Here is a 26,286-nt window from a genome sequence, read left to right on the forward strand (position 1 = left end):
ATCATACGCACAGAGCATAAATACTTGTATGACTCCCATTTATTTTTCTATTCTGGGGTTTAGGTTTTGCCTTTGTTTTCTTTTAGTATCAGATTTAAATCCAGTCCCAGCACTCTTACAATGTTTAAAGCCATTTACATAGACTGATAATACATGGCAAGCCTGCTTTACTCATCAGAAAAATGAAGCTTAATCTGTGTGAGAAAGGAGTAATAGTACTGGTCAGTACTTGTATTGGGCTTTTGGAGACCAAAAATGCAGGCACCTTTGTCAGTCCCATGTGAAAAAGCATTCACCTACCTCTCTAGCCTGATGCCTGGACAATTTTGGTGACACAGTGAAGTTTGCATGCATGCAGTCATACAAAAAGCTAAAAAGTAATAAAGCCTTGTAAATACCTGGTTAGAGTAATCCTCTAGCTTCTGAACCAAACTGTCCCACCTCTGAGTTAGCTCTTCTTGATCCTGATCAATTTTACTGGATGCTTTGCCATTCCCAAGGATTTGAGCCACATCCTGACCTAGTTCATTCAGCTGGTCTAGTGTTTGTCGTTTCATACCCAAGTCCTCTTTTAAAATCTGTAGTTAAAAGAAAAGATTAAAATAGAACATCAAGAATTCTACTTCCCCTAAGCTTTAATTCCATGGCTAAAAGGCAAAGGGGTTTGAAAGGGTGGTGACAGGGTGAAAGATGTACTACCTGAGCTATGAGATTTGTTGGGATAGAGCAAGATATCAATACTCACAGCTAGTTTTCGAACATTCACACTCAGGTCTGTTTGATCTTTAAAGTTGCTCGTCTGGACCTTACTCAAAGCCTCTTCTTTCTCTGTTAGCCAAGCTTTCAATAAGCACTGCAGATCATAAGAAAAACAACAGAAGAAAATACCAAGATTGTCAAACAGCTATGGACAATTTCTTCTTCAAAATCTTTGCATTCAAAGCACAGTTCTGCAGTCTTTATACGCTGGAATGTCAATTAACTTTAACAAAAATAATACAGAAAAGAGTACAAAACTATCAGATTAGGGAAACAATACTTCCAGCAAAACAATTTCAACAAAATCATTTCTCAATATATCAGAGCCCATCTCCCTGCAAGTTATTTATATAGGAAACAGATATCCACCATAAAGCTAACATAGGATTTATAAGTCATAATAGAATATATCAAAATGGCATGCATGTGCTCTTTTGTTTTCTACCCTTCTTCCTCTGTGACTCACATGCTGTTACAAGCATTTTCTCACAGAAGTGACACCACTGGTAATTCACATTTCTTTTAGTCCAGACAGTTGATCAAAGACTCAGATACCAATCAGTGACCTCCCTGTTTATGGTACCTGCTTTCAATTGCAAAACAACTTCAGCAAATCCTATTTCATTGACTACTGGAAGCTAGAACTATTTAGAGCAGACTACTCTAACTCAGGGACCTTTCATTTTTTCCTTTTTTTTCCTACAAGACTTGTCCTGGGTCTCACTTTTCTTCAGTCACACTGCACTCCTGTAGTAACACGAGCAATAACTGGCATCGAGTACCAGGAAGGATTTTATGTACTCTATATTATGTTCCCACATAATGCTGCTACTGGACAGCAATCTCCACGGAGTAGAACACCCATCTCTCTATAAACTTCAGCTGCCCAGGCATTGGTGCAATGCTGTTCCTCTCTGTTTAAAAATAAATCACAAAGCAAGACAGACCTTTTTGTTCTTTAAACAACACGTTTTACAATAGCCACCAGGTTCCCCATCCTAGCTATATATTTTTGGCATTGTCCCAGAACTTACTATAGAAACTTTGGGCCACAGGGCTAAGGCAGTTTACATTTCCAACATAAACCAATATGCAAAATCTACAGACAGAAAATATGATGGTGGTTGAAATGCCATAAGGCTGTGAGAAAAAAAAATTATAACATCACACAGTCTCTGGAAAAATCATGCTGGCATCCCAGCCAACATATTTTATGCATAAGAGGAGCTCAAAAACCCTTCATGCGTTCAGCTAATTTCTGCTAAATCAGCAGTCAAAGATAACTCTCCCTAGAAAACTGAAACATAATTACCACAGTGCTAAGAAGTCTCTGGCACTGATTGAGGAATTTGTTTCCTGAGCGGTAAGGATTGTGTTGACTTGAAAATGTGGTGTACAAGAGCTTTCTAGGCAGCCACAAAAAGGTTGATGCATCACTGTTGCTCATCTCTCTGTGTGGTTGGACAAAATAGAAAATGCTTGTAACAAAGCATTTTAGTTACTTTTGTGTTATAAAAGTGTTTGTATTCAATTTTAAGTAGTTTCAGACTGTAATTTTTCTAAGTCACTTGATCATTATTGTGGGTTTGTAATTCAAACCCACTAGTAATAAATGAATTATTCAGGTAAATAATGAGTACAAAAAGGTTCATCTAAACCAGCTAAAACAAACTTCTATTTCTTCTTTATTTGTTATCTGACATTCTACACTAAGCACACTGATTGCTTCACACAAATTGAAATAAGCAGAGCTCAAATGTTCAACTCCAACAGAACATGGCACTTCTAACAGTTTTGTAATAGTCAAAGAGTGTTTCCCAAACAAATGTAAGGGTGGAAAAGGATGTTGACATGATGACAGAGTCATCAAAACTAAGAGCACTTGAAGTCCGTAACTCAAACATATACAGCAAGGATTTTGGGGGAATCCTTTCTCAATTCCGAGTTACCATGCCCAAGAGTTCCCAGAAAACATTAGCATACAATTTTCTGGATACACATACACAGATAACAAAACATTAGTTTAAAGAAACATATATAAACAGATACTCAGCATGGGATAAACCAGAATCTTAACCTTGGGTCCATATTAAAAACAAGGTCACATGAGCTACAAATTCAGTGTATCAATATACTAGAAACAGATATGGGAGAGGTAAGGGAGAAACACACAAGGAGCCCCAAAGAATGCAGACAAAACATCCTTGTCAAAGAAACCAGGCTGCAGCTGATACCAGTAGTTATACCAGCACTGCTCGGCTTCTTTCAAATGTCTAAACAATCTGAGTACTGCCTTATTTAAACAATAGCTTACAGTGATACATATCATGTTCAAGAAAAACACAATTTCAGTAAAACCTTCAAAGAAAAAACCAAAATATTTTCAGCTGAGAAATGAAACAAGCTCTAGTTCTAGACATACAAACAGCACATTTGGCTGTGTTACCATATTTTTTATACTATGAGTTACTTGCGTTTGAGCAGTATTTTTATTGTAAAATACATTATATCAAAGCAAGAAAACACTTTAGTATTGTGTATATGTGTTCATGCTGGAACTACATATACATTAATTAGGAGGATTTCTGTAATTACAAAACTACCCGATAGGAAAATGACCATGAATTTTCTAAGTATCACTGACATTCACACTACGTCACCATTTTACAAGGTATCTTGGAAATTACTTTACAAGAAGCTATAAACTTCTATTCTTAACCTATGGAAAAATACTTGTCTTGCACTTCAGAGCTACTCCTGTCCTCAAAGAACACAGGGAACCCAAACAATAACAAATTCTAGGCTTTCAAGGTTTATTTTCCATTAAAAAAAAAAAAAAATCAATCCTTGTCAGAGCTTTGATTCTTTGGGCTTTTTCAGTTTTTTCTCTTCCACACAAATCAACCAGTCACTCTGAAAAGCTGAACAGCTACTCACCTGTTCTTCCAGCAGCTCCTGCCATAAAAGCTGAATTTCTTGCAGCTTGACCCGCCGATCCTCAGTCCAACGACAAACTGCTGTCCACCGCTCACCAAGCCTCTACAAAAGCACAAAACACTCAGAAATTACTAAAAACCTCACAAAGAAACTCCAAAAACAGATATTCAAAAGTGTGATTTCTGCTTCACAGTAACTTCTTTCTACATTATATCTACTTCCCTGTCCATTATTGATATTGCTGTATTGCACAGAGCTGGAGATTAACACTTTCAAAAACATTTACATATGGCCTAAACTCTGATTTTGCTCAAGTCTTTGAGCCTAAAAAGGAATGAACCAAGTAGCACTAATTTTGTTTGGAAAAACTCTGTCTCACATACAGACACTTCATATTATATCCCCTAGATAAATTGTGTTCATGTCTTCCAAGAATTTCTGCTATGAGATTTTAACTTTCTTAGGAAAACAACTTACATGAAATAAGAGTTGTACTATGAATCTTCCCATTTAATGAAACTGCTGAAAGGATATACTACCAAATTACCCAAGTCATTGGGAAAGCAGACAGCTTGACTAATCAGTAATAGAGCTTGAAAGTCACCAATACGCTTTTGCAGGTTTTGGCTTGAGCTGATTTAATAATTCTTTAAGTTATTATTGTTCCTGAAGGAAATGTTATTTTAAATTACTTTTTATGAGAAATTGTCTTTAAACAAAAATGTTGATTAACAATTACATGCAAATTTTTCAAGTGCCTAATAATAGAGTTTTAAAAAGAGGGCTCTAAGATTTTACCTGCAATTGTTCCTCCAGAATAGCTGTTGCACTTTCCCCACTGCTTTCATCAACAATGACCACCATGTGTGTTAGGGAATTGACCTTCACCTGTTCTGCCTCTAGGTCACTCTGCAGGCTCTACAAGAACAAATCAGAGGTTACCAACTTTGAATGCATTTGCTCATTTGCTATTTTGGCCACAGTGATTATCACAGCTGCTGTGGCAAAAGAACTTTGGTATTTCAGATTCAACAGCTAAGCATAGATTTTACCACTGGCAATCACTGCGCAGTCTAAAAACTGTAAGCAAAAGGCTGCTAGAAATGAACTCAAACCCATTCTGTTAAAATACTGTAAAAGATGGAGTGCTTTCAGTTGGATGCCCATACTTGACTAGGAGAATCACATGACAATTGCACTGACTTTCCAAATGTTTGATATTATACATAGCAGATCTTACGTGTTTCTACACAGGGCTGCTATTGTTAATAAGGAAGCAACATAGGGCATGCCAAACAGAAATCAATAAAACCACTAATTTTTCAAGAGTTGACACTATAATTTCAAAAGTATCAACAGTGCAATAACTGACCATGATGCTCCTAATAGTTGAAAACTGCAGAAAACAGGCAGCTCAGATCAGTTTAAAGCAATCTGTAGATTTAAATATTCATACAACTTCTAAAAGAACAGATTCAATGGCTAAAGCCTACTACAAAATATCTCTGCAAGATCAACACACCTTTACAGTACTGTAAATGTCACTTATTATACCTAAGCTACTCTATGAAATACATGCCTCAAACTCTCCAGACTTTGAAAACAAAGGACAGGAAATGACACAGACTAAAAATACTCCAGTGTTCTTGTTCTGTGAGGTATGTCCCATGCTGGGGAGAAGGTCAAACCTCAGCACTGAGCATGAAAACTAAAGCTGCCCACAACAAAGGTGGACATCAAAAGGACATCTCTCTCCTTCACAAAAACATTTGCAGGGTAGAAAGGCTGGATTTGCACTCAAAAACTCAATTGAGAGAAAAAACACTTCCAAAATACTGCACACATAAGAAAGCAGTGTCTAAGCACTCCCTTAGGATGTGATCCCTGCAAAAGCAGGGACTGGAATTGGTGACTTGGAAGGCCCTGATGATTTTGACTCCCACATTAAAATAATGTGCAAGACTCAAGCAGGCTTTAGTAATGCATGCCAGTAATTAAGGGCAAGTCTGCCCACAGTACCTTTTGTACTGTTCCTCACATCAACAGTTTACCAGGAGAGGCCCTATTCTCTCCACAAAGCAAGGGTAACAATTTTGCCTAAAAAAATTCCTGCATGAAGCAAATATAATAGCTCCTACCAGACAGCAGTGCTCAGGTGTTAAGTTAAAGCTTCTAATTCCTTTCTACATCATCACCATCATTTTCCAAGCACCAAATACAGCCATTTATGACTCTTGACAATCAAGTTTCTCAGTCAAGGAATCCACCAACGTACACATCTTCCAAATACTTCTCCTATACATATTACATAACAGCAAAAGGTTTACCTTATGTTCTTCCAGCTGTTTTTGAAGTGACTCCAAATCTTCCGCTAGGAGCTGAGATTCCATTTTCTGAATGCGCTCCTCGGTGACCGTCAGCCAGTCAGACAGCTGCTGCAGCTGCTGCTTCTGGAGCTCCATCAGCATGTCGTGCAGGCTGCAGGGGGAAGCAGAGTTACTTCAGACACAGCTTTCCCCAGGAAAGCAACTAAATTCTAGCTCATATAGGAAAGAAGCCAGGCCATACATAAAGCTGCTACCTATGACCAAATAAAATTTCCACCATTTAGCTAAGGAACACAGATAAGTATTCTTGTTTCTTAATAAAAAAATGTTCATTAATTATGCAATTTATATCAGAGATTGTTTTGTCCAGTGGGGATTTTCTGCTAATTAAGCCGCTGTTGAAAGTCACAACAAAATACAGTTTCTCCATTGATGTGCAGCTCTTACCTTGATAACCCATACGTAGGGAAAAATTCTTCTAAAAGCTTTTTAATTATGTAAATACCCATAGATATCCACATGCACTATATGCTTTATTGACAAACTTAAATTTGTTTTTCATATTGTTTCAGTAGTTCATGCAACCACTGCATTTAAATACCATATATTTAGTCCGGCACATCTACATAACAATTCATGGAATACTTTACATAATGACCAAAGGAAAAACCCAGTTAGTTAATACACATTTCTTTTGTTTCATTTCAAAGTATGAAGGAGGATTTTGTGCACAAACTGAAATGTTAATTCTAAAAAAAATCTTACAAAGGGATGCAAACCAAGTTCTCCAAAACACAGCAAGCACCAGAGGTCAGTCCTGGACCCCTAGAAGAAGCTGTGTGCCATGAACTCACCGGGACTGCCTGTCCATGCTCTCCACCCTGAGTTCCTCCCAGCGGGAGTTCAGCAGCAGCATTTGCTCCTGGATCTCAAACTCTTCTTCAGGTGATAGATTTCCCTGGGCCACCAGTTGGTTTCCAGCCTGTAGAACATTGCCCACACTGCTCTGGTGTGCAGTCAGTTCCATCATAAAACCCTGGAAATGGTACAAGCAAACATCCCTGTGAGGTCCTATAAGAGTTTATGACTTGGTAAATATCCTAAAAAACTATAATGTTTGAATCAGTGCTCTAGAAGGAGCTGACACTATCAAATGCATGACCATGGCAGACCTGTTCGTTTCCTTGACACAAGATTTTCCATGCACTACAAAAATTCTGGATCCAGTAAAATAGAGGAAAAAAAACTGACCACCTCAATGAAAGCTCTCTTGGGGAGAAGAGAGCCTTCAAGCAAAAACACCAAAAATATGAAACAGGAATTTACCTATGGCCAACAGAACATAAAACAACATCTGAAAGGTATTGTAGGAAAGCAATTACAACCCTATGAGTTAGCAACATATATTTACTGTAAATCCAGAACACCTCTTCCTTTGCTTCATGACTTTAAACCTGTAGCACAAGGAAAAAAAATCCTCCTATTGATCAGCATTCAAACTCTATATTCAATTTTATACAGTAAGCTGGCATGGGAGAAAACTAAAATGTCTAACATGTCAATAACCTTCTAGCAACATCATGATGTTTTTTCAGATTTAGAACAAAGTCAAACCAAAATTTGTAAAAAAGAATAATTTGGAAGCATCAACACACATTTCTAAAACAAACTATCCTAACCATCCCAGGAGGACCATTGAATAAATTGACATAATTGTCAATTTCAGCATTCCCCTTATTTAACAGCAAGTGGCATAAGGCTGACCAGGTTTTTTTTTTAATTGGCAGCAGGGAAGTACAACTCAATCTGAGATCAGGCTGCCTTTTTATTATGCACACCTGTAAACCAGTCACCAAAGGCTGATTTTAAAAAATTACATTAGGGTTTCAAAGCATGCTTCAATCATGATTCTTCTAAAAAGAAGAATTTCACCTTGAATAAAGGTTAGGAAATGGAAGCTCTGCAGCTTATTTACACACACAAAAAAAAGAAGCCAAACCACAACAGAAGAATTTATAAGAGGAGCTTACTTCATGGGTGGAAAATTGTTCTTTGACTTCCTCAACATCACCAGATATTTCCTCCTGCTCCCGAAACGCATCCTCGGCTGACAGCAACCATGTAAGAACTTCTTCCAGAGCCACTTGGTAGCTATCCAAGTCCATATCCACCTCTGTCACTGTGCTGGGAGTCTCTGCTCTAGAACTGTCCTGGTCTTCTTCAAGTGCCACAGTCTAGGCAGCCAAGAGGAAAGATGTCTTAGAAGTGCACAGAACATGCCCTCCCAAATGGTATTAAAAACAGAACAACTAAGATCTCTTCCAAGCTTTCATAAAATGTTAAAAAATTTTGGATAAATTTTAATGAGAAATGCCAAAGTCACTATATTAAAATGCAAGTTCATTAGTAAAGAACTTGAATAGAACATAGAACTTTAATCTTGCTCTGTCAACAGTGAATCTCAAAACCAACCAAAACCTCATCACTACCACGAACCACCACAAGTTCCATGGAAAATTGAGTTAAAGACTGTGGACCACCCTCTTCAGCTGATCAAGACATATGAAACAGAGAAGCAAAAAAAAAACAAAAACAAAAGGTAGCACAACACAAATGGAACTTTATATCTCAATACACAAGATTTTGTACGTGTTTCAGAAAAGAAAAAGGAAAGCAGAAAGACTGAAGTTAATGACAAACAAGCTGCTATGATTTTTTGTATTTTCCCAGTTGTGTTGCCCAGGAGAGAAGGCATAATCCAGAGAAACTGACAAACATGAAGATCAGCTAAAATTACAACTCCAAAAAAGAAAGGCTGGCTTTGACAACAAACACACCTGCTGCACACTGAATTCTCCATCCTCACACTCCTGCTTGTATCTCCTTGGAAGGGTTTCCACCTCCCGAATGTCTTCCATTGTAACTTGCTTAGGAAGGACCTCAAACAAAGAAGTTAAATACATAATAATGGACTTTTTGTCTGGAAGCTGTACAGCAACATCTGCATCAAAAAGATAAAACACGGGGAAAAATAAATGAGGACAATTTTTTAAATCATTACATAGAACACAGGTAACAATTCACATATTGTCCTGTCAAACAGCCTTTCATAAACTTTTAACTTAGAGACCAGTCTGGACACACATTGCAAGTACCGTGAAGAAGGAAAAAAAAAAAGAAAAAAGAATTTTTCTACATTTGGAAGTGAATTCACATTAAAAGTCTTGATCTTTTTGAAGTAAGAACCTAGACATGAAGTTGCTAAGCAATAAAATCCATTTGGGGAAAATTGTTCTGAAGCATCTCCCAGGTAGAAATGTATAAAGGACAGTATCCTACATAAACATTTCCACTTAGGCTCTATCCCCCTTTTCCATTGCCAGTCAGGTAATTTTCTCATTTTCCACACTGGAAAGAGTTTTTCTGAGCCAGGTTCACTTCTCTTGGGTTATGAACAGTACCCATTCAGTGAATTTTTTTGTTTTTCATAAGAAGGTGGTGCTCATCTCTCAGAATGAACCTTTGGAGGCTCACTTCAAAGCAGAGCAACAGGTCAGTCTTTTTAACAGGAGCCATAAAGGTTACCTGGTAAGCACTCCTAGGCAGCTACTGCTACTCAGTGTGTGTGTTAAGAACAATAAATTCTGAACTCTTAAACTGCCCCATTCTACAGAATGCACTACTGCACCTGAAAAGCACACACCCTTGCAGCACAGCCCCTTACCTAAAAGGAAACAAAGTCAGCATACCAACTTCACCTTCCTTACACAGTCCCTGGATGCAAAGTCAACCCAAACCTTAATATTCAAAACATCAAAGCCTACATATGTACATCTGTACCCTTACCCTAACAAATGGCATTTGCTTAAATCCAAATTTTAAAGTTTGAAATTAAATAGCACTGCACAAAGTTGATAGAATTGTTGTTCATACTTAGTATCAATAGAAGAAATTTCTTTTAAGAGAGCTCAAAAAAAGTTTCTTGTCAAGTAAAATAACTGTATCCCACCTTCAGGATCCAACAGTTTCTCTATTCCTAAGTGGTTCTTGGCTATGTTGAAAGCATTTTCTAGTCTCTCAACCGGAGACATCTTTGTAACTTTATCCCAGCTGAACAGCTCAGGTCTAAAAGAAAAAGCAAAACAAGAATGAAAGCAAATAAGAAAATTCCATACCATGCAGAATATCAAGGTAGGCATATGATAGTAGCTACCCAAACAATATATTCATACATATATATACCAAATACCAACTTCAGTGCATATACACAAATGCAAAACAAAAAGCTCGATTCTCACTTATTAGTAACAATCTGATGATCACAAATTAATTGACTGCATGCTCACAGCAACATCCACCTACCATTCCATGTCCTAAACAAAGTCATGGACTGAAATGGGAGATAAAATACCACTAGCAAGAACACAAGCTTTGTTTAAAATTTATCCCAGAATAGTTTTCCTCAACTGTTTCTTTTACAGCATTACTATTACTACACATTTTCTGCATCAAGCACTGCTGGGTAATCAAGAGTCACTCTGTTCCTGGAAAACCTCATTCCAAACTTGTGATGTGGCTCAGTGACCACCCCAGGCCATCACAGCCAGAAACAGCAATCTCCACCCCACTTGCTCACTCTTCCCCATGGTCTTTTTCCCCCAATAACAAACAACAGCCTACAAGAAAACATCCCATCACAAGTGCTCATGAGGCCCAGTGCAAACCAGGCCAAGGAGCTGGCCAATTTGCAGTGCCAGCAGCCTTCATCTAAGATCAGTGTTAGCCCAAGGGCATCTCCAGTCCAGCTGTGCACCCAAAACATGCTGGTGGGTCTCAAGGGGAAAGAGCAGAGCACACAGCAGGAAGCAGAGGGAGCAAACAGGGCCCATTCCTAGCAGTGCCTACACCTGTGGGGCATGACCAGCCAGGTGCTGCAGCAGCACAGCTGCAGAGCCATTTAAACACCTTCCATTCTCCTGCAACAGTGGCTTCTCATCAACTCCTATCGATTCTGTACTTTATAGAACTGGGAGAGGAAGAGATGGGCTTGCCTTTAATTCTTTTAATATTTGATTCAGTTGTAAATTGACTTAGAGTATGCTTTACCATCAGTAAAGTCATTACATTTGTGAAACAGGATGTCCCTAAGCCAACAGAGCCTAAAAAGCAAAAAGAAGAAAGCAGGGTGAGCAGGAACAAAGATATGCATGGAAGCTCATGGAATACTATACATCCATGCAAAAGCAGCAAGGAGAACCACAGACTCATGTAAATCTTTAGTAGATAGTGACTTTGAAAACAAAATAATAGATCACAACTAGGTACTTACCTAAGAGTAAGAAAAGCAAACCAAAAAGCAGAATTCAATTCAAAGAGGAGCTAAGCTAATATTAGTAAATTGAAGAGAGCAGTACAGTAAAATGCTAATAAAATTATATGAGGTAATAGGTTACTTACATGCTGTAAGTGTTACAAAGTTATTAGATATTGTAGCCAAGAGGTAGTACAACTAACAATTGCTGATAGATACATAATGAGAAAAGGTATTAAATCTCCTAATGGAATCCAAGATTCTCCTCTTTCAAGTGTCATATTAAAATAAAATATAAAAGCAGTATTGAAAAATAGCCCTTAAGTAGGGAAGCACTACTGTCTGGGTAAGTTAAATAGCTTTGTTGTCCTATCATTTCTGCAACCTGCCCCAATCTCCCTGTTCCTTGCAAGTGCTTTTAAATTCTCTCCTTCAAAGCTGAAAAGAGAAACCCAGCTAAAGATTTCTTTAAAGTATGGGGAAAATGGTGCTTCTCTGACTAAAGGACTTGTGCCCAGGGACAACAAAGCTGAATTCTGACATGCCAGCAGCTGTCAGGCTCCAAGGAATATGGAATAAAAGGCTCAGACCCAGATTTTAGGAAATCACAAGAAAGCACAGTTACTGAGTCAAAAGCTTTCAGCTGAGGCTTTTGCTGCTTAACAAGTGCTCTGAAAAGGGCAGAGACTTCAGATCCTACAAAGCCTAAGCACATAGTTAAAACAAAAGGACAACAAACAGCCTAAAACTAATTTTTCTGCTTCTCTCAGGTCACCTAGGTTTCATTTGTGTCTAAAGCTGGCACACTCTCCATCATAAAGCTTCACACATTTAGCAGCAGAGCAAGGCCACTACAGGCAGTTGTGCTGATAGGAAAGCTTCACCACAACTGCTCACACAATCCAGGGGAAGGGCTTTGCAATACTCGTGATAAATTCCAGTGAGAGGTTTGGCAGTATTGCTCTGTCCCTGCACAGCAGTCCTGCCAAACTTGCAGAAGCCCTCAGGATGGTGCTGGCCCTCCTTACACAGCCATGCAGGCTGAACACAAGCCAGCCCTGGTCCACAAGACACAGAGACGTGTCAGGGCAGACCTGTCCTGAAGCCAGCGAGCCTGTGACAGAGCCTGCTGCAGCTACCACAGGCCAAATGGGCGCTTTAGAGCAGGCTCAAAGTGGGTGTATGTTCTGGAAACACTTGGCATCTGCTGGGTGTAAATCTGAGTGTTTGTAAAGCATTTGCTGTGTAAAATACCTGGTGACCAGGAGGTCTGGTTACATTGTAGAAATTATTATGCCATTTCCACATTAAAATGGTTATTTATGGGTAAGAACAGTCAGACCTTGCAAAGCAATGAGCTGACTTCATTTAAGAGACACAGGATTAGAATCGATGGCGCAGATGATCTCAAAGAGATTTTTAAAAAGGAAGTAAAAAAAAAGAATGCAACTTTAACAGAATGTGTAATGATGATTTATTTAACTTCTGAAGATTCTTGCAAAAATCAGAACAAACACAAAAGATCTGTGCAAAGAAACTTTAACTCTATTCCTTATAAAGTATAATGAACCAACTAAAGGATATTCTACAGATACCCAAAGAGTTTGATATTCTGCCCCACAGTTCTCCTGAAAGAACTGCATACATCATCTTTCAAGCACATTCTATTAAAAAACACCAGAAGAGCTACAGAGCCTCTCATTTCTTCATTTTGAAGCTTCTGTATCTTCTTATTGAAATTATATGCCAATCTCCAAGGGAAGAAATATTTCTTTTCACAAAGGAGAGCAGGTAGGAGAGAAATTCAGGCAAAGAAGATGGTCAACTCCTCCTTCCCCCACAGAGACCCTTTCAATATATTCACTGTAAAATGCACACCAAGGGGTATGTAAACCCACTCCAATTAGCAAATGTTTGTGCATGTGCAGGAACTCAATGTTACACTTCTGCCTTGGCTACAGCCTTTGCAATATGCTGGCAATGTCCCACCACTGCTATTGTTACCACAAAAAAAGACAAACAAACAAGAATCCTGGAAAACGAATCACTGAAATAGGCCAGAAGCTGTCAAATGTTCAAGCACAAAGACACAGAAAAAAGCTGTTTACTTCACTAAGTCAAAGACAAGCTGTTTGCCACTTACTTATGTCTGTGAATCACAGCATTAAAGGCAAGTCCATCAGCCCAGCTCGTGGTGAAGTTCAAAACATTGACCTGACTGTAAGGTCTGGTGGACTGGCGAACCCAGCTCAGCAGTATCTTCTCACTGTTGGTCTGCTGCAAATCTGACATGATGTTCTTCATTACATCCTTCACCTGCAAGACAGCAACAACTACACCTTACAGACATATGCCCCACTTTTTCTCCTTGCAAAACCAAACTACTGCACGAATCATCGAAGGGGCTTCCCCATGAAAAGCTATGAATCAAACTCCAATTCCTCACATGAAATTTGGGACTAGCAGTCTTCAGGCCATCTTTGCCCTCTACTGCTTACAAAAGCCAGTGATGCTTTGTGTAATAATGGCACATTACTCGTACATTATGATCCTCTCACTCTCCTTGGTGCTGTCTGTTCTAAGCATAGGGAATAACACTCCTCACTGCCTTGTGCTGTGGCTCCACCAGTAAACCAACTCCAAAAATACAGCTTGTATAGGTTTTCTGCAAGAAGAGGATATCTGCTCATCCTGCAAAAATAGTTTGTTGTTTGGGTGCTAGTTATACACATCTACCAAAGTCCCTACAAGTTAATTCAATGATCTTCCCAGATACTTAGATAAACCAGGAACAATTCAACCTATAAGACTAACAAACTTACAAAGCAGCTGTAAGATGCAAGACAAACACAGCTACCTAAGCAGTAAAACACTACCTGCCTCAAGCCCTTGAGGGAGGAATAGAAATACAATGCTTCAGCCCGAAAAGCCTCTCTGCAATTCACACCAGCAGGAACTAAACTGAGCAGCTGAGCACAACTGGGCACATACGAGAATACAGATCACGGGAGGCAGCCAATAGACTTCAGGCAGAAACCAAATACTGGCCTGCCTTTATTTACCAGCCCAAAATAGAAGCAGTATTTTCTGCCACCAAAAGCCTGGGAAGGTTTGAGAAACTCACAGCAGAACAATGTACATGATTCCTGGAAAGGAAGAGATCTCACAGTAGCCTCTCACCTGCCAGTGCAAGATAATGCTCCACAGCAGCCCCAGCGTCAGCTTGTGATTCCCATCAACGATGTCAGTTCCTCCAATATTCACCAACTCCACCTGGAGAGGTTGAATCAACTCTCTATTAAACACTTATCACAGCTCCAAGAAACAACCCCACCCCACATCCTTGGCTGTCCAGCCAAGTATTACCAAGTGCTCTGAAATAAAAAGTAGTTGAAGAGAAAAGCAGAGTTGACAGAAAATTGTTCATCTGAACTTGTCATGACAACTGCTTAAATAAACTTAACATTAACTGCTTAAACTGCATGACAAAAGATGGCACCAAAGATGATTTTCCACAGGAAGAGTTTTATTCTCTCCTCTAAACATACAGGTGCATACTAGCAGTCAAAACTGAAAAACAGAAATTCAAGCATAAAGAACCTGAAAGGAAAATAAAAGTTAAATAAATGTGGTCCTCAGTTATATTTATATTTTAATTTGATTTACAAATCAAAAAAGTTGACTTCCCTTACTTCGAACCATTCTGCTTAAAGGACGAGGTTCACAGGATTACTTGATCACCTACACCCTAGGTTTGTCCAATCCTTGCAATATATATTTAAACACTTTTATAAATTATTTCACAAGTTATGAATATTGCATAGCCCACAAACTCTCAAACAACAGAATGCAACTGCTTCTCAGTGGATGCCTTTTCCCTCCATCGTAACACACAACACACTTTTTAATGAAGCAAAGCAGTAGGCATAAATCAACTACATGACCCTAACAACCTTCAGCTAACTAAGACCATCTGTTTACTTCCAGAAAGCCAGATGCTGTCAGCTTCAGGAAGAAATAATTAATTATTGCAATTCAGTATTGTTTCATTTATTGTCATAATAAAATAAATCAATTTCAAGCTGAAAAACTCATTATTTAGCCTTTAAAAAGTTAATCAATATTTACAGTACCTCAAAGAACAAAAAGAACCCACTGCCAGCTTTGTCTGCTTCCAAGAAATATGACACTAGTCCACCAACACAGAGGGGAAACTGCAGTATAATACAGCATGTTGTATCACTCTTCAATAAGCAGTTTATATAAATATGCCCATGCTTTCTTGTATTTCACGTATTTTATTTCCACAATGATCTTATTACATTATTTTAGTGACCTGACATTCACAAATAGAAATTCCAAGTATAGGCAGCATACTTACCAGGAATTGTTCGTCAAAAAAGGAAGAAAAACTAAAACCACTTTACTATAGCACTACTGTCTTCTAGGCATTAAAAACAAATATTAAGCTAAATAATTATTACTTTTATTTTTCTTAAAGTACAATTTGATTTTGTTTGCTCTTCTGACCAGTCCCCAAAGCTGCAAATTAGAAAGACTGTATGTTTGACACAGATGACAGAAATCAATGAAAAGACCCTCCTGGAAATAGAGAGCAGGATAGAGCCACAAAACCTGCCATCCCCTTACAGATTCCTGCACAAGTTATGCAGCATTATTTGAAATTATTTTTTTGTCCTGCTGTTTGCTTGAAGCAAAGTTTCAAGGCACATTTTTCTTAGGAGCTGCACACATCTCAACAAAGCACAGTTTTGTGATTAGTCGTTTAATAACATTATTAAGTTTGCATTTTAAGATCTCACAAAATTGCTGCACAGTGAAATTCTACATCGTAAAAGAAACTATGAACAGTTTACCCATCTCAATAAGGTCTCATTTTAGATACAAAAAAACTTTACTCTCTGCATTCTGAACTCATTTACATACAAAAATAAACTAAATAATCTCTCAAAAAGCTGTGGAAAAACATGCTCACATTGTTCTGATGCAAGACTTGCAGTACTCGGTTGACGTTATTTAAGGCATGTACTCGGGTGGAACCTCGTTCTTTAGGCTGAAAATAAAAAGTTACAATCTGTTCAACATCAGAATTAATGGACATATCAAACAAGATTAGAGAAAAACATCTCCAGATTTTCACTTCTTTCTTTTAGTAGTAGTAAGAAAGCCCAAACAAGATCATCCACAACAATTTCAGAATGAAAACTGGTCAGAACAATATTCCTTAACCAAAGGCACAGGACAGGCCTTGGATTCAAAATGTGTTTCAGCTCATCTTCCGTAAGTCCAAAATTTTTATTCCCAGCATCTACAGAATTATAAACCAGCAATGCAAAGGCAAAGGAAGAGTTCCTGGGGAAAATCTGAGTCTTTTGAACATTTGCCAGAGTACTTGAAATTTTCTGGCTCCCAAGAGAGAACAAGCAGCAATTTGTTTTTCTGGCACCAAAAGCCTGCTAAATCTTTGCATACTGGGAAGAAGTTATGCTTCCTGACTTTCCCTTCCTTTTAATATCAGGGGGAATAAAAAAAAAAAAGAAAAACAAAAAAACCTCCACAACTGAAAAAGAAATCTCACCAAAAAAAACAAACCTTCAACTTGACAATTCCTGCCACTCCATTTTCTTTTAATCGCCATAATTTAATTCTTGTGGCAGAAAGTGATCTTACTGCAAGAGCATGGAGCTGAACTTGGACCACAGTAATCAACTTAGAAACAAAAAACTCATGTTGTTTTCATCATACTTCAAATCACACCACAAATTATTAAAAGTAGTAGTAAAACACATATGCTTAAAAAATAAAGTAAGCTTGCAATGTGAAATTTTGTATGACTGAAGGTTCCTCATAAGGGCCATAAACAAATTTGAGACTTGGTATAGTGAAATCAAGAATTTAATCCCAAGTTTCACAGGTTTCACCACATTTTATGCATCTTTCTGAAGAGCCATTAATGTTAGCAGGGGAGAGTTTTCAGCCACATGCACTTTCCCATACACATTTTGAGCAGTTTTCAGTCTTTTCCTGTCTCTAGACAACACAATTTTTCAATGGAGATGCAGATTTTTACCTACTAGCGGTTGTCTTTTTACTTTCTTTTTGTTCTTTAAGGGATCTTTCACAGGCTTACTAGAAGCCCACAGGGATCCAGCTGAACACAGGTCAACCTGATCATCCAAAAACAGACCTTTAAAAGATCTCTCCTAAAAACATACACTATGTTCAGTATGTGAACAACACCACTGATTTTACATGCTTTGCTAGACAGTATGTAAACCCTCAAGAGAGGGTCAGGGAGGTCAGCCTGACGCTGTATCTCATGAGTGGAGTTCATGGGAATTTCACTGGAACTGTAGAGAACAAGTACACATTACAAGCAAATTAAGGTTTTAAATAAATTAAAATTTTTAGAAAAATAACATGCCTCAGTTTGTGTTGTGTTTATTCATTGGTCTGGGGTTTTTTTAATAAATGGATATATGACTCAGATGTTTCTCTTACCAGAGGTTTCCCCGTCAGACCCTCCAAAAGGTCCAAAAGCTTCCTTCCATCTTTGAGATCTGTGAACATGTCTTTCACTGGGGCCTTCCCACTCTGCAGAAGAAAAAAAAAGGAGTAATAAAAACAATGTTTAAGCAGAATGTCCCTAAAAAATATATGCTTTTTCCTTTGTATCTTTTTAGCAATTCTTAATTGGCACTAAAAGTAGTGAATGAAAGCTAGGGGACTGCTACAATGATCAAGAAGGAATCCTTCTTCCGTTTTTAAGTGTTATTTTCTTTCCTCCCTATCACTGTGGTTCTGCGCATTAGCAGCATTATAAGGAACCAAATCAGTGCATCCTGGCTTAGATTAGGGTGGATGCATGAACACGCAAAGATGGCAAAGAAAGAAAACTTGGCAAGTTTGAGGAATCATTTGAGAAGGAATGCTTGGTTTGGCTGCATCTAAAGGAAGAAGAAACAGAGGCATATCAGAAAGCTATTGGAACAACTTCTGTCAGATTTAAAATAAAGGACAAAAAATTACTTGGAATTGAGCCCTGTGTAAGGTGTCACTGTTCTACAAAGACCAGTAGATTAAAAGGTATGATATTTATTGAAACAAATTAATCATTTTCTCTACCATGGAAAAGAATCATAATGTGAAACCCAGAGGTATTCTAAATTATAAATTTCTTATTTTTACTTTCTTTGGGAGTGGAGGGACTCTGTACAAAAATCGTGGCAGATGAGAGTAGAATCATGTCAACCTTTTCCATGCTTCCTTTTTATATTATCTCTTCTTAGACCATAAGAAATTTACTGTGGGACAGTTCTACAGGGCAGGGGGAGAAGACACAGCCAGCCAGCAACTAAGTGCATTTCCTTTGTAATATTCACCTGCTGGCTGCCAAGAAATCAATTAAACTACTGCTTTCAGTGTCCCTTCCAAGTGCCAATTTGAGGAGAAGGAAAATATTTTCTAAGTACCACAAAAAGCTCCAATATTGTTTTTTTCCTGTCACCTTGACTTTTTAACATTGCTCTTCAGAAAGAAGGCTGTCAAAGACCCACCTTACATGACATAAATTAGCTGGCATAGATCTCTCCTGTCTTCACTTCTCTCCTCCTGCCCTACAGCTGCTGGTAATTGCCAAATACTGGGTAACAAATCAGAAAAAAAGAGAACTGAACAGCTCAATGAACCCTTTTTGTAAATGTCTGATTTTCCCCAAAATTCATATGGGTTTTTCTTAGGTGCCCCATTTAGTTAGATTTGATACTGCAAAAACTACCAACACAAAAAAAAAAGTCAGAGTTGAACAGCCACAAAGAAATACTTTAGTTTCCTGTACAAAAATATAACTGAATGTAACAATTTCAACCAGCTAAACAGTGGTAAGTATGATCTTTCTCTCAGAGCACATACTTTTCACAGATGATTCAGATGCTTCACAGCTGCATAGCAACTTAACTAAATTTTTAAAGCATGCTGGAGCCTACAACAGGACAACTGGCTGCTGAGATGAGGAGAGACCAGTGCTTGCTGTCTACCTGGACTTCAGCAAATCTTTGGACACTGTCTCATATCATATCCACATAGGCAAACTCAGGTGTGCGAACTGGACAGGTGAAAGGTGATTGAGAACTGGCTGAATAGCAAATCCCAGAGGGTCCCAATAATTGGCACAGGGTCTGTTTGGAGGCCTGTCACTTGTGATGTCCCCTAAGGTTCAATAGTGGGCCCAGTATTGTTTAACTTCTCCATCAATGACTTGGATGAAGGGACAGATGCCTCCTTAGCATAGTTCATAGATGACACAAAGCTGGAGGAGTGGCCAATACCCCACAGGGCTGTGCAGTCACTCAGAGGGACCTCAACAGGTCAGAGAGATGGGTAGAGGGGAACTGTGTGGAATTCAACAAAGGCAAGTGCAGGGTCCTGAACCTAGGGAGGAATAATCTCATGCACTGGTACAGGCTTGGGCTGATCTGCTGGGAAGCAGCTCTGTGGAGAAGGACCTGTGAGTCCTGGTGGACAACAAGCTGTCCACAAGCCAGCAGTGTGCCCAGGAAGCTAAGGAGGCCAATGGTATCCTGGGGACATTGGGAAGAACACTGCCAGGAGGTCAAGGGAGGTGTCTCTCTACTCATCCCTAGCAAGGCCACATCTCATTAGGTGTGTGTGAGACTCACAAGTGTTGTGTCCAGCTCTAGGCTCGTCAGTACCAGTGATAAGGAACTCCTGGAGTAGCTCCAGTAAAGGGCAACAAAGTGGATCAAGGGACTGGAGCATCTCCTTATAGTATAGGTGGCCTTTGAGTCCTAGTAAAATATCTGTATTGTACATGAATATCTGTATATAGGCCTTGCCCCGGTAAGTCCCGGTTGTTCTTGATGGGCTGCAGCTGCAAGGTCCTTCAGTGGGCTGCAGCTATGGCTAGTGAAGATAACTGGGATAAAAGGGGCTGGGTGGGCCAGTCAGGGAGATCCTTGAAGGAGTCCTGACTAAGAAAGAACAGCATGCAGAAGAAGGAGTCCGTGCTGTGAAGATCTGCAGCCGTAAGGAGGTATGGGACTTTAGAAATATGATAACAACAGTATAGGACTGTAGAAACATAATAACAACATCTCTTCACATGGAAAGTCTCAGGGAGCTGGGCTGTTCAGCCTCGAGAAGAGACAACTGAGACATGATCAGTGTCTGTAGGTACCTGAAGGGAATGTCCCAAGAAGATGGAGCCAAGCTCTTCCCAGCCAAGCAATAGGACAAGAGGTAACAGGCAGAAACTGACAGAAATTTCACCTGAACATAAGATACCTTCCTTGTGCAGGTGATTGCAAACAGAACAGATTACCCAGACAGGTTGTGGAATTTCCCTCACTGGAGATGTTCAAAAAAACATCTGGATGCAATCCTGAGTAACATGCTCTAGGGCTCTCTGCTTGAGCATGGTGTAATACAGGAGGAGATCAGCCACAGAGCAATCAACCAGTAAAATTTAGTTTACATTTGGTGTGCATCACCACACTGAAGACAGTAAAAACAGGTTGCTAAGGGCACAAGGAAATTGTTCCTATGACCAGAAAAGCAAGCAGTAGGAGCTAACAGAGGTCTCTGGATGTAGTACTAATCAAAAACTCATTGTCAAGCAAAAAAGTAAAAAAAACCTAAACATCTTAGTCATTGAAGTGTGGGCCTCTCCAGAGCAGGGTAGAGGGGAATAATCACTTCCACTGACCTGCTAGCCACACCTTTTTATGAAGCCCAGGGTATGGTTGGATTTCTGAGCTGAAGAACACCATTGCTGCCTCATGTTTAGTTTTTCATCCACCAGTTCCCCCAAGTCCTTCTCCACAGGGCTGCTACTAATCTATTAATCTCCCAGTCTGTACAGATACTGGGAAGGCCAGGATGCAGGTGCAGGCCAGGACCACATACTTGGACTCACCATACTTCACAGGATTCATATGGGCCCCACTTCTCTAGGCTGAAGTCTTTCTGGGTCACCTCCATTTCCACTTGCAAATCAACTGCACTTGCTGAGAGTGGTGTCATCTGCAAACTTCCTGAGGGCATACTCAAACTCACTGCATGTCATTGGTGATATTGAACCCTTCAGATCACATTATGGACACCTGAGGGACAGCACTTATTTCCGATCTCCATTTGGACATTGAGCAATTGACTGCAAATCTTTGGATGCAGCTGCCTAGGCAATTCCTCATTTATTTAACAGTCCATTCATCAAACCCCTATCTCTCCAATTTAGTGACAAATGACGTTGTGGGAGACACTATCAAAAGCCCTACAGAAGGAAAGCCTTTATAATTATACAATTAATTATAGTTATATATCATTAGAACAGCACACACATATATAATACCAAAACTGAGAATGCTATAGCCATATATCCTCAATCAATTTGTTGCTTTAGGTCCTGAAGTTAAAAAGGATTTGGAACTACTGGAAAAGCAGAACGACATCTCATCTAATACAGTGCAACAAGAGTATTGAGAGGATACAGCCTTCCTTCTTTGCTTCCATGCCCTCACTTCACATGCATGAAAATAAGCTGAATGACTTCCTGCTTTCAGTCCTTCATTTCAACAGGTCATGGTATGTTCCAGCCCTACACAATGCTCCCTGCTGTGATGGTGGAAATAATTTATTCTGCTTTCTCAGGAGAATGACTTTTTCATTTTGATGACTATCAGAGCACCATGTTTTGCTGTCAGTTCAAAGAGTCAACAGAAGAGTATTAAATTATTTCTGCATACTAAGCTACTCATTCCTGGTTTGTTCAAGTACCCACTATCCTCAAAAGAGACAATGCAATACACAAAGCTTCTGTATTTAGTGAAGTCTAGTAAATGCTCTCCGAGGGAAAGATGTTAGCTCACTCCATGTATTCTCCCACATGCAAGTTGACTCAAGTTTGCTAAGAAAGGGTTGCAACACCCACCCCACCAAGCCTATAACCACCTCCACAGAAGCGTACCCACCAGGAAAGCTGGAACCCTGCTTCTTCAGCTTCCCACACCCACCTGAATCCCATGCATACACCAGGTGGCAGCTGCCACCCAGGCAGCCTCAGCTGTCCAATCAGGGCACAAAGCCAGCCCTAACAGTCAGCTGATGTCCCAGTGGAGCAGAGATTGCACAGGCACTGCATCCTGTTCTGCTCACACTGCCTCCTCCCAGTCATGCATTTTTCTCATACCTGAATGCACATTTCCATGCAGGATCTGCTATGTGAGTCATATAGTCTGCAGTCAGAAACATCACTGCTCTGTTCCCCAGTGCAGCTGGAAACTGGACTGCTTTCTTGGGATGCAGTTTGAGAGCAACCCAATGTGCTTCAGGAAGTCTTCTATTTTCTTTATGCAAACAGAACAGCTACAGATCCCAGCTTCTGATGGCCACATGACTCATAAAGTTTATTAAGCATAGAAGGGTGCAGGAAAATAATTTCTTTAAATGGCAGCCCTTAGTGATAGTCCCATACCTTTATTTCTCAAGAGACGACAAGGAAAAATTCTGGGGCAAAGCTGACCAAGCAGCCATGCATGCCCTCTTGTGCCAGGTACGAGCCAGCCCTGAGCCAGGCCAGGCTGCTGCCATCACACTCTTTGTGATAAAACCCACACAGAGCCCCATCACCTCACAAGCAATACCCACCACCGAGCCTACTGGGGCAGGCTGCTGTGGCAGTGCAAGGGCAATCTAGCAGCTGCACTACACGGCCCCTAAGGCTGGACCTGTACTTCTACTCCAGGGGCCATCACTGGAACCCTGGCTCTGACCCAGCAGTCTGACCACCATCAGGACACCTGCTCCATGCAGACTGCACTGGGGTGAAGCAGGCAGCCCTGAGACCAGCTAGGGCAGGCTGGTGTGCTGCTGCAAAGAGCCTGGGCTCTGGGGGAGGACAGAATGTAAGCCACAGGGCTCTGCAGCTTGGTTCCTTAACCATACCTACCCACATCCATACTGCTCACTCCTAACACCCAGAAAATAATCTGGCCTTCTGAAAAATGAAGTCTGTAGCTACAGATACACACATAAATAAATACACAATCTGCAGCATGCAGATTCTCTGAAGATTCTTGTCTGGCATACAGTACACTAAGGCAATCTAAATTTCTCTTTTTCAGAACTAACATTTTAGTCACTTTCTAAATACTTAAAGACTACACAAGTACAAAGTAGTTCAGCCCTTACCAGCATCCTGTAAGGAGAAGCAGTCCATCACTGAGCATAATGGATGGAGAAATTTAAGTATTTGTCTTTTAAGAAAGAGTGACAGTGACAAACCATACCGAGCCCTTCACACGGGCAAATGGCTAGTCAAGGTTGTGTTGGTAAGTACTTAAAGAGCAGCTTACATTGTGCTAAGCACTGTACAAATACCAGGCAGCTAATGGGTCCTTTCTCAAAGACAAAATAGAGTCCAGTTTACACTATAACGACAGCATAAAGGACAGGCAGGGACACACTTTGTACCAGAAGATCTGTGCCGGTTCGGGGTGTAAAGCATTCACATCCCACTCACTGAACACTTTTATCAGTTAACAGAAGGTAGTTTTTCTCAGCTTTGCTTATGTTTGCCACAAGAGCAGAAAAAACAAACCAAAAAAATCCTGGCAGAAATCTCTTTCCCTCAGCCTGTTCAGGAAGGCTTTGCCAGCAGCGCTGTACACACAGTTACTGTAACAGACTCAAGGACTTGATAAAACAGACAAAAGAACATAATTAACAGACTCAGAAAGAGGCAGTGTTGGTTTACCAGCGCTTTAAATTAGCACTGATAGCAGGAAAGGAGTTGATTCACCAACAGGCTGTGTAAGGGAAAGAGGAAGAAGAAAAAAGAAAAGGGAAAGGGAGGCAGAGCAAGAGAAAGGAAAGTAAAAAAAAAAATAAAAGCTAGAGACTGTACATAAGCTAAGGGCTAGGCTTGCTTGTGTTCTCATGAACTTTGCATGGTGACATTTGTTATGCACCAGTAGGCACATACACAAGGATCAGAACCAGATCCAATCCATCACATTACATCTATTCCAACAAACATTTTCATGCCAGCCTTTGTGTGAACACAAGTAAGGGAGACGAGACAAAGAACTTTTGCTAGTTATCCACAGCAGAAACAACTTTTTCTGTTGATTTACCTCATGAGGAAGCAGCAGTTTATTAATGATCTCTGAGCTGGAGAACAGATGCTACCAAATGTACACAAGACCAGGCATCTCAGACATCAGTTTTACACTTTCCAGCAAGACACTGGCACTATTTGGGAAGGAGATACCACACAGCGTTCTCCTCACACCAGCTGCCCTCATATGCCCCTTTGGCCATCTTTCAAGTCCCTCTACCTGGATCAGGTTTAAGAGGGTGACCCACACTTCCTTGTGTGCATCTAGAATTACTCACAACGAAGGGTTACCGAGGCCAGCCAACATGACTGTGCAGAAATCATTCCTCCTCTTTGCCAGAAAGCATTCCCAGGAAGTGGAAGAAGGTATAAACAAAATCCAGATCAGATGTTTTGAAGTCATCCAATGCTGCTGAGAGTCGAAAGCCCAGCCATCAACACTTACAGTTTGTTCTACTAAAGCCACCACAGCTACAAGGCAGTGATCATTGTTGAGTATGTTCTATAGTAGAACATTATTAATTTTCCCTTTATTACCAATGAGGAACTGTATCAAACTGAGCCTAGTTAGAGAAAAAACTGGAGTTGCAAATTCTCAGTAGGACAAAACCTCCTTTTTTCAAACACCAGCTATTTATCATTTTATGATGACTACTTAAGTTCTTTATTCTTCAACATGAAATTATATGGAAAGGCAATCATTAAACAAGGTTAAATGTTTACCTAGTTGTTTAACTAGAAACTAGAATTGAAATTCTCATTTCAATTATCTGTAGCAGACAATTTACCTGTGCTTTAAATCAATAATTATTGAAGCTACATTATTAAACCTGACTTTTTCAATTAATGAACGCCAAAGACATTGGAGAATAAGAGATAAGCCGCCTCTATTTCACATCCTCCTCAGTGATACTGATTCAGACCTTGTAGCCACAACATTAAAACCAGGATGAAAGGTCCTCTCAGTTTCACAGTTAATGCACACTGGCTGTCAGCAGGAAAGTAACACATTTCATAAAATCATACAAATGACCTTCATCACTAAGGGAATGCAGCAGACAAGTTCCAGCTGCTCAGAGCAGGGCTGGGAAAAGCCCTGGTTGCCATTTACATTATCTGCCACTTCAGGAACACAAGAAAGCAGTACACTGATTTTCCATCAGATTCTTTTATCTTCAAATGTCACTTTTATGAAGTTAAGAGTTGTTTTAATTCATTCTTTTTAATCAGTATATGACAATTTTTAACATCTTATATGCTCAATACATAGATCAAAGCAGTAGTAGAACTATAAAGACCCATTCCTTTGAGAAGGGGCAAGTATTGGAGAGGTTGGGCTCTTAAATGATAGCATGAACCATTCATAATGTTCAAGTACATTCCCAGGGAACTGATGGTAACCAGTTTAAACTCAGGAGCAAGAACTACACTTTATCATGACCCAGACCAAGAAAGAAGCATGTCAAGTGCTGCTACATTATAAGGCCAGCACATGGGAACTCAATGTGGGAAACAAATCAGAAAGCAAAAAGGTCATTGCATAAAGTAAACAACTATGTCAACAAATAATCTCACCAGTTTCTAATGTAAGACCATAGACAATGTTTACAGAAGTATTTTTATGAAAATGTGGTACTTTTTTCCATTCTCCTTCCACTAACATGCAGGAGTTACAGGACATCATACACAAATACTAGCTGCACTGTGACAGATATATTTTCACTGGGTATACTCTACTCCATGCTGAATATTGCCAAGGAGTTGTGGCATCTCAACACAACACTAGTACCAAAACT

At 39.6% G+C, this 26,286-nt stretch overlaps 1 protein-coding gene across 3 annotated transcripts in view; it reads right to left on the reverse strand.

Moving 5' to 3' along the window:
- UTRN (utrophin) overlaps positions 1–26,286 on the reverse strand; it is a 342,938-nt gene that overhangs the window by 252,346 nt on the left and 64,306 nt on the right. For all 3 annotated transcript variants that reach the window (XM_059469342.1, XM_059469343.1, XM_059469341.1), the window contains 13 exons: positions 17,857–17,949; positions 16,331–16,408; positions 14,515–14,607; positions 13,478–13,650; positions 10,033–10,148; positions 8,861–9,024; positions 8,054–8,257; positions 6,878–7,059; positions 6,024–6,174; positions 4,495–4,614; positions 3,697–3,798; positions 746–853; positions 399–578 (listed from right to left, as the gene is read on the reverse strand). In XM_059469342.1, the coding sequence (XP_059325325.1) occupies positions 399–578; positions 746–853; positions 3,697–3,798; positions 4,495–4,614; positions 6,024–6,174; positions 6,878–7,059; positions 8,054–8,257; positions 8,861–9,024; positions 10,033–10,148; positions 13,478–13,650; positions 14,515–14,607; positions 16,331–16,408; positions 17,857–17,949 (1,764 nt within the window). The remainder of the gene's footprint in view (positions 1–398; positions 579–745; positions 854–3,696; positions 3,799–4,494; positions 4,615–6,023; positions 6,175–6,877; positions 7,060–8,053; positions 8,258–8,860; positions 9,025–10,032; positions 10,149–13,477; positions 13,651–14,514; positions 14,608–16,330; positions 16,409–17,856; positions 17,950–26,286) is intronic.

This window comes from Ammospiza nelsoni, chromosome 3 (genome assembly GCF_027579445.1).
Source record: "Ammospiza nelsoni isolate bAmmNel1 chromosome 3, bAmmNel1.pri, whole genome shotgun sequence".
Taxonomy (NCBI): Eukaryota; Metazoa; Chordata; class Aves; order Passeriformes; family Passerellidae; genus Ammospiza; species Ammospiza nelsoni.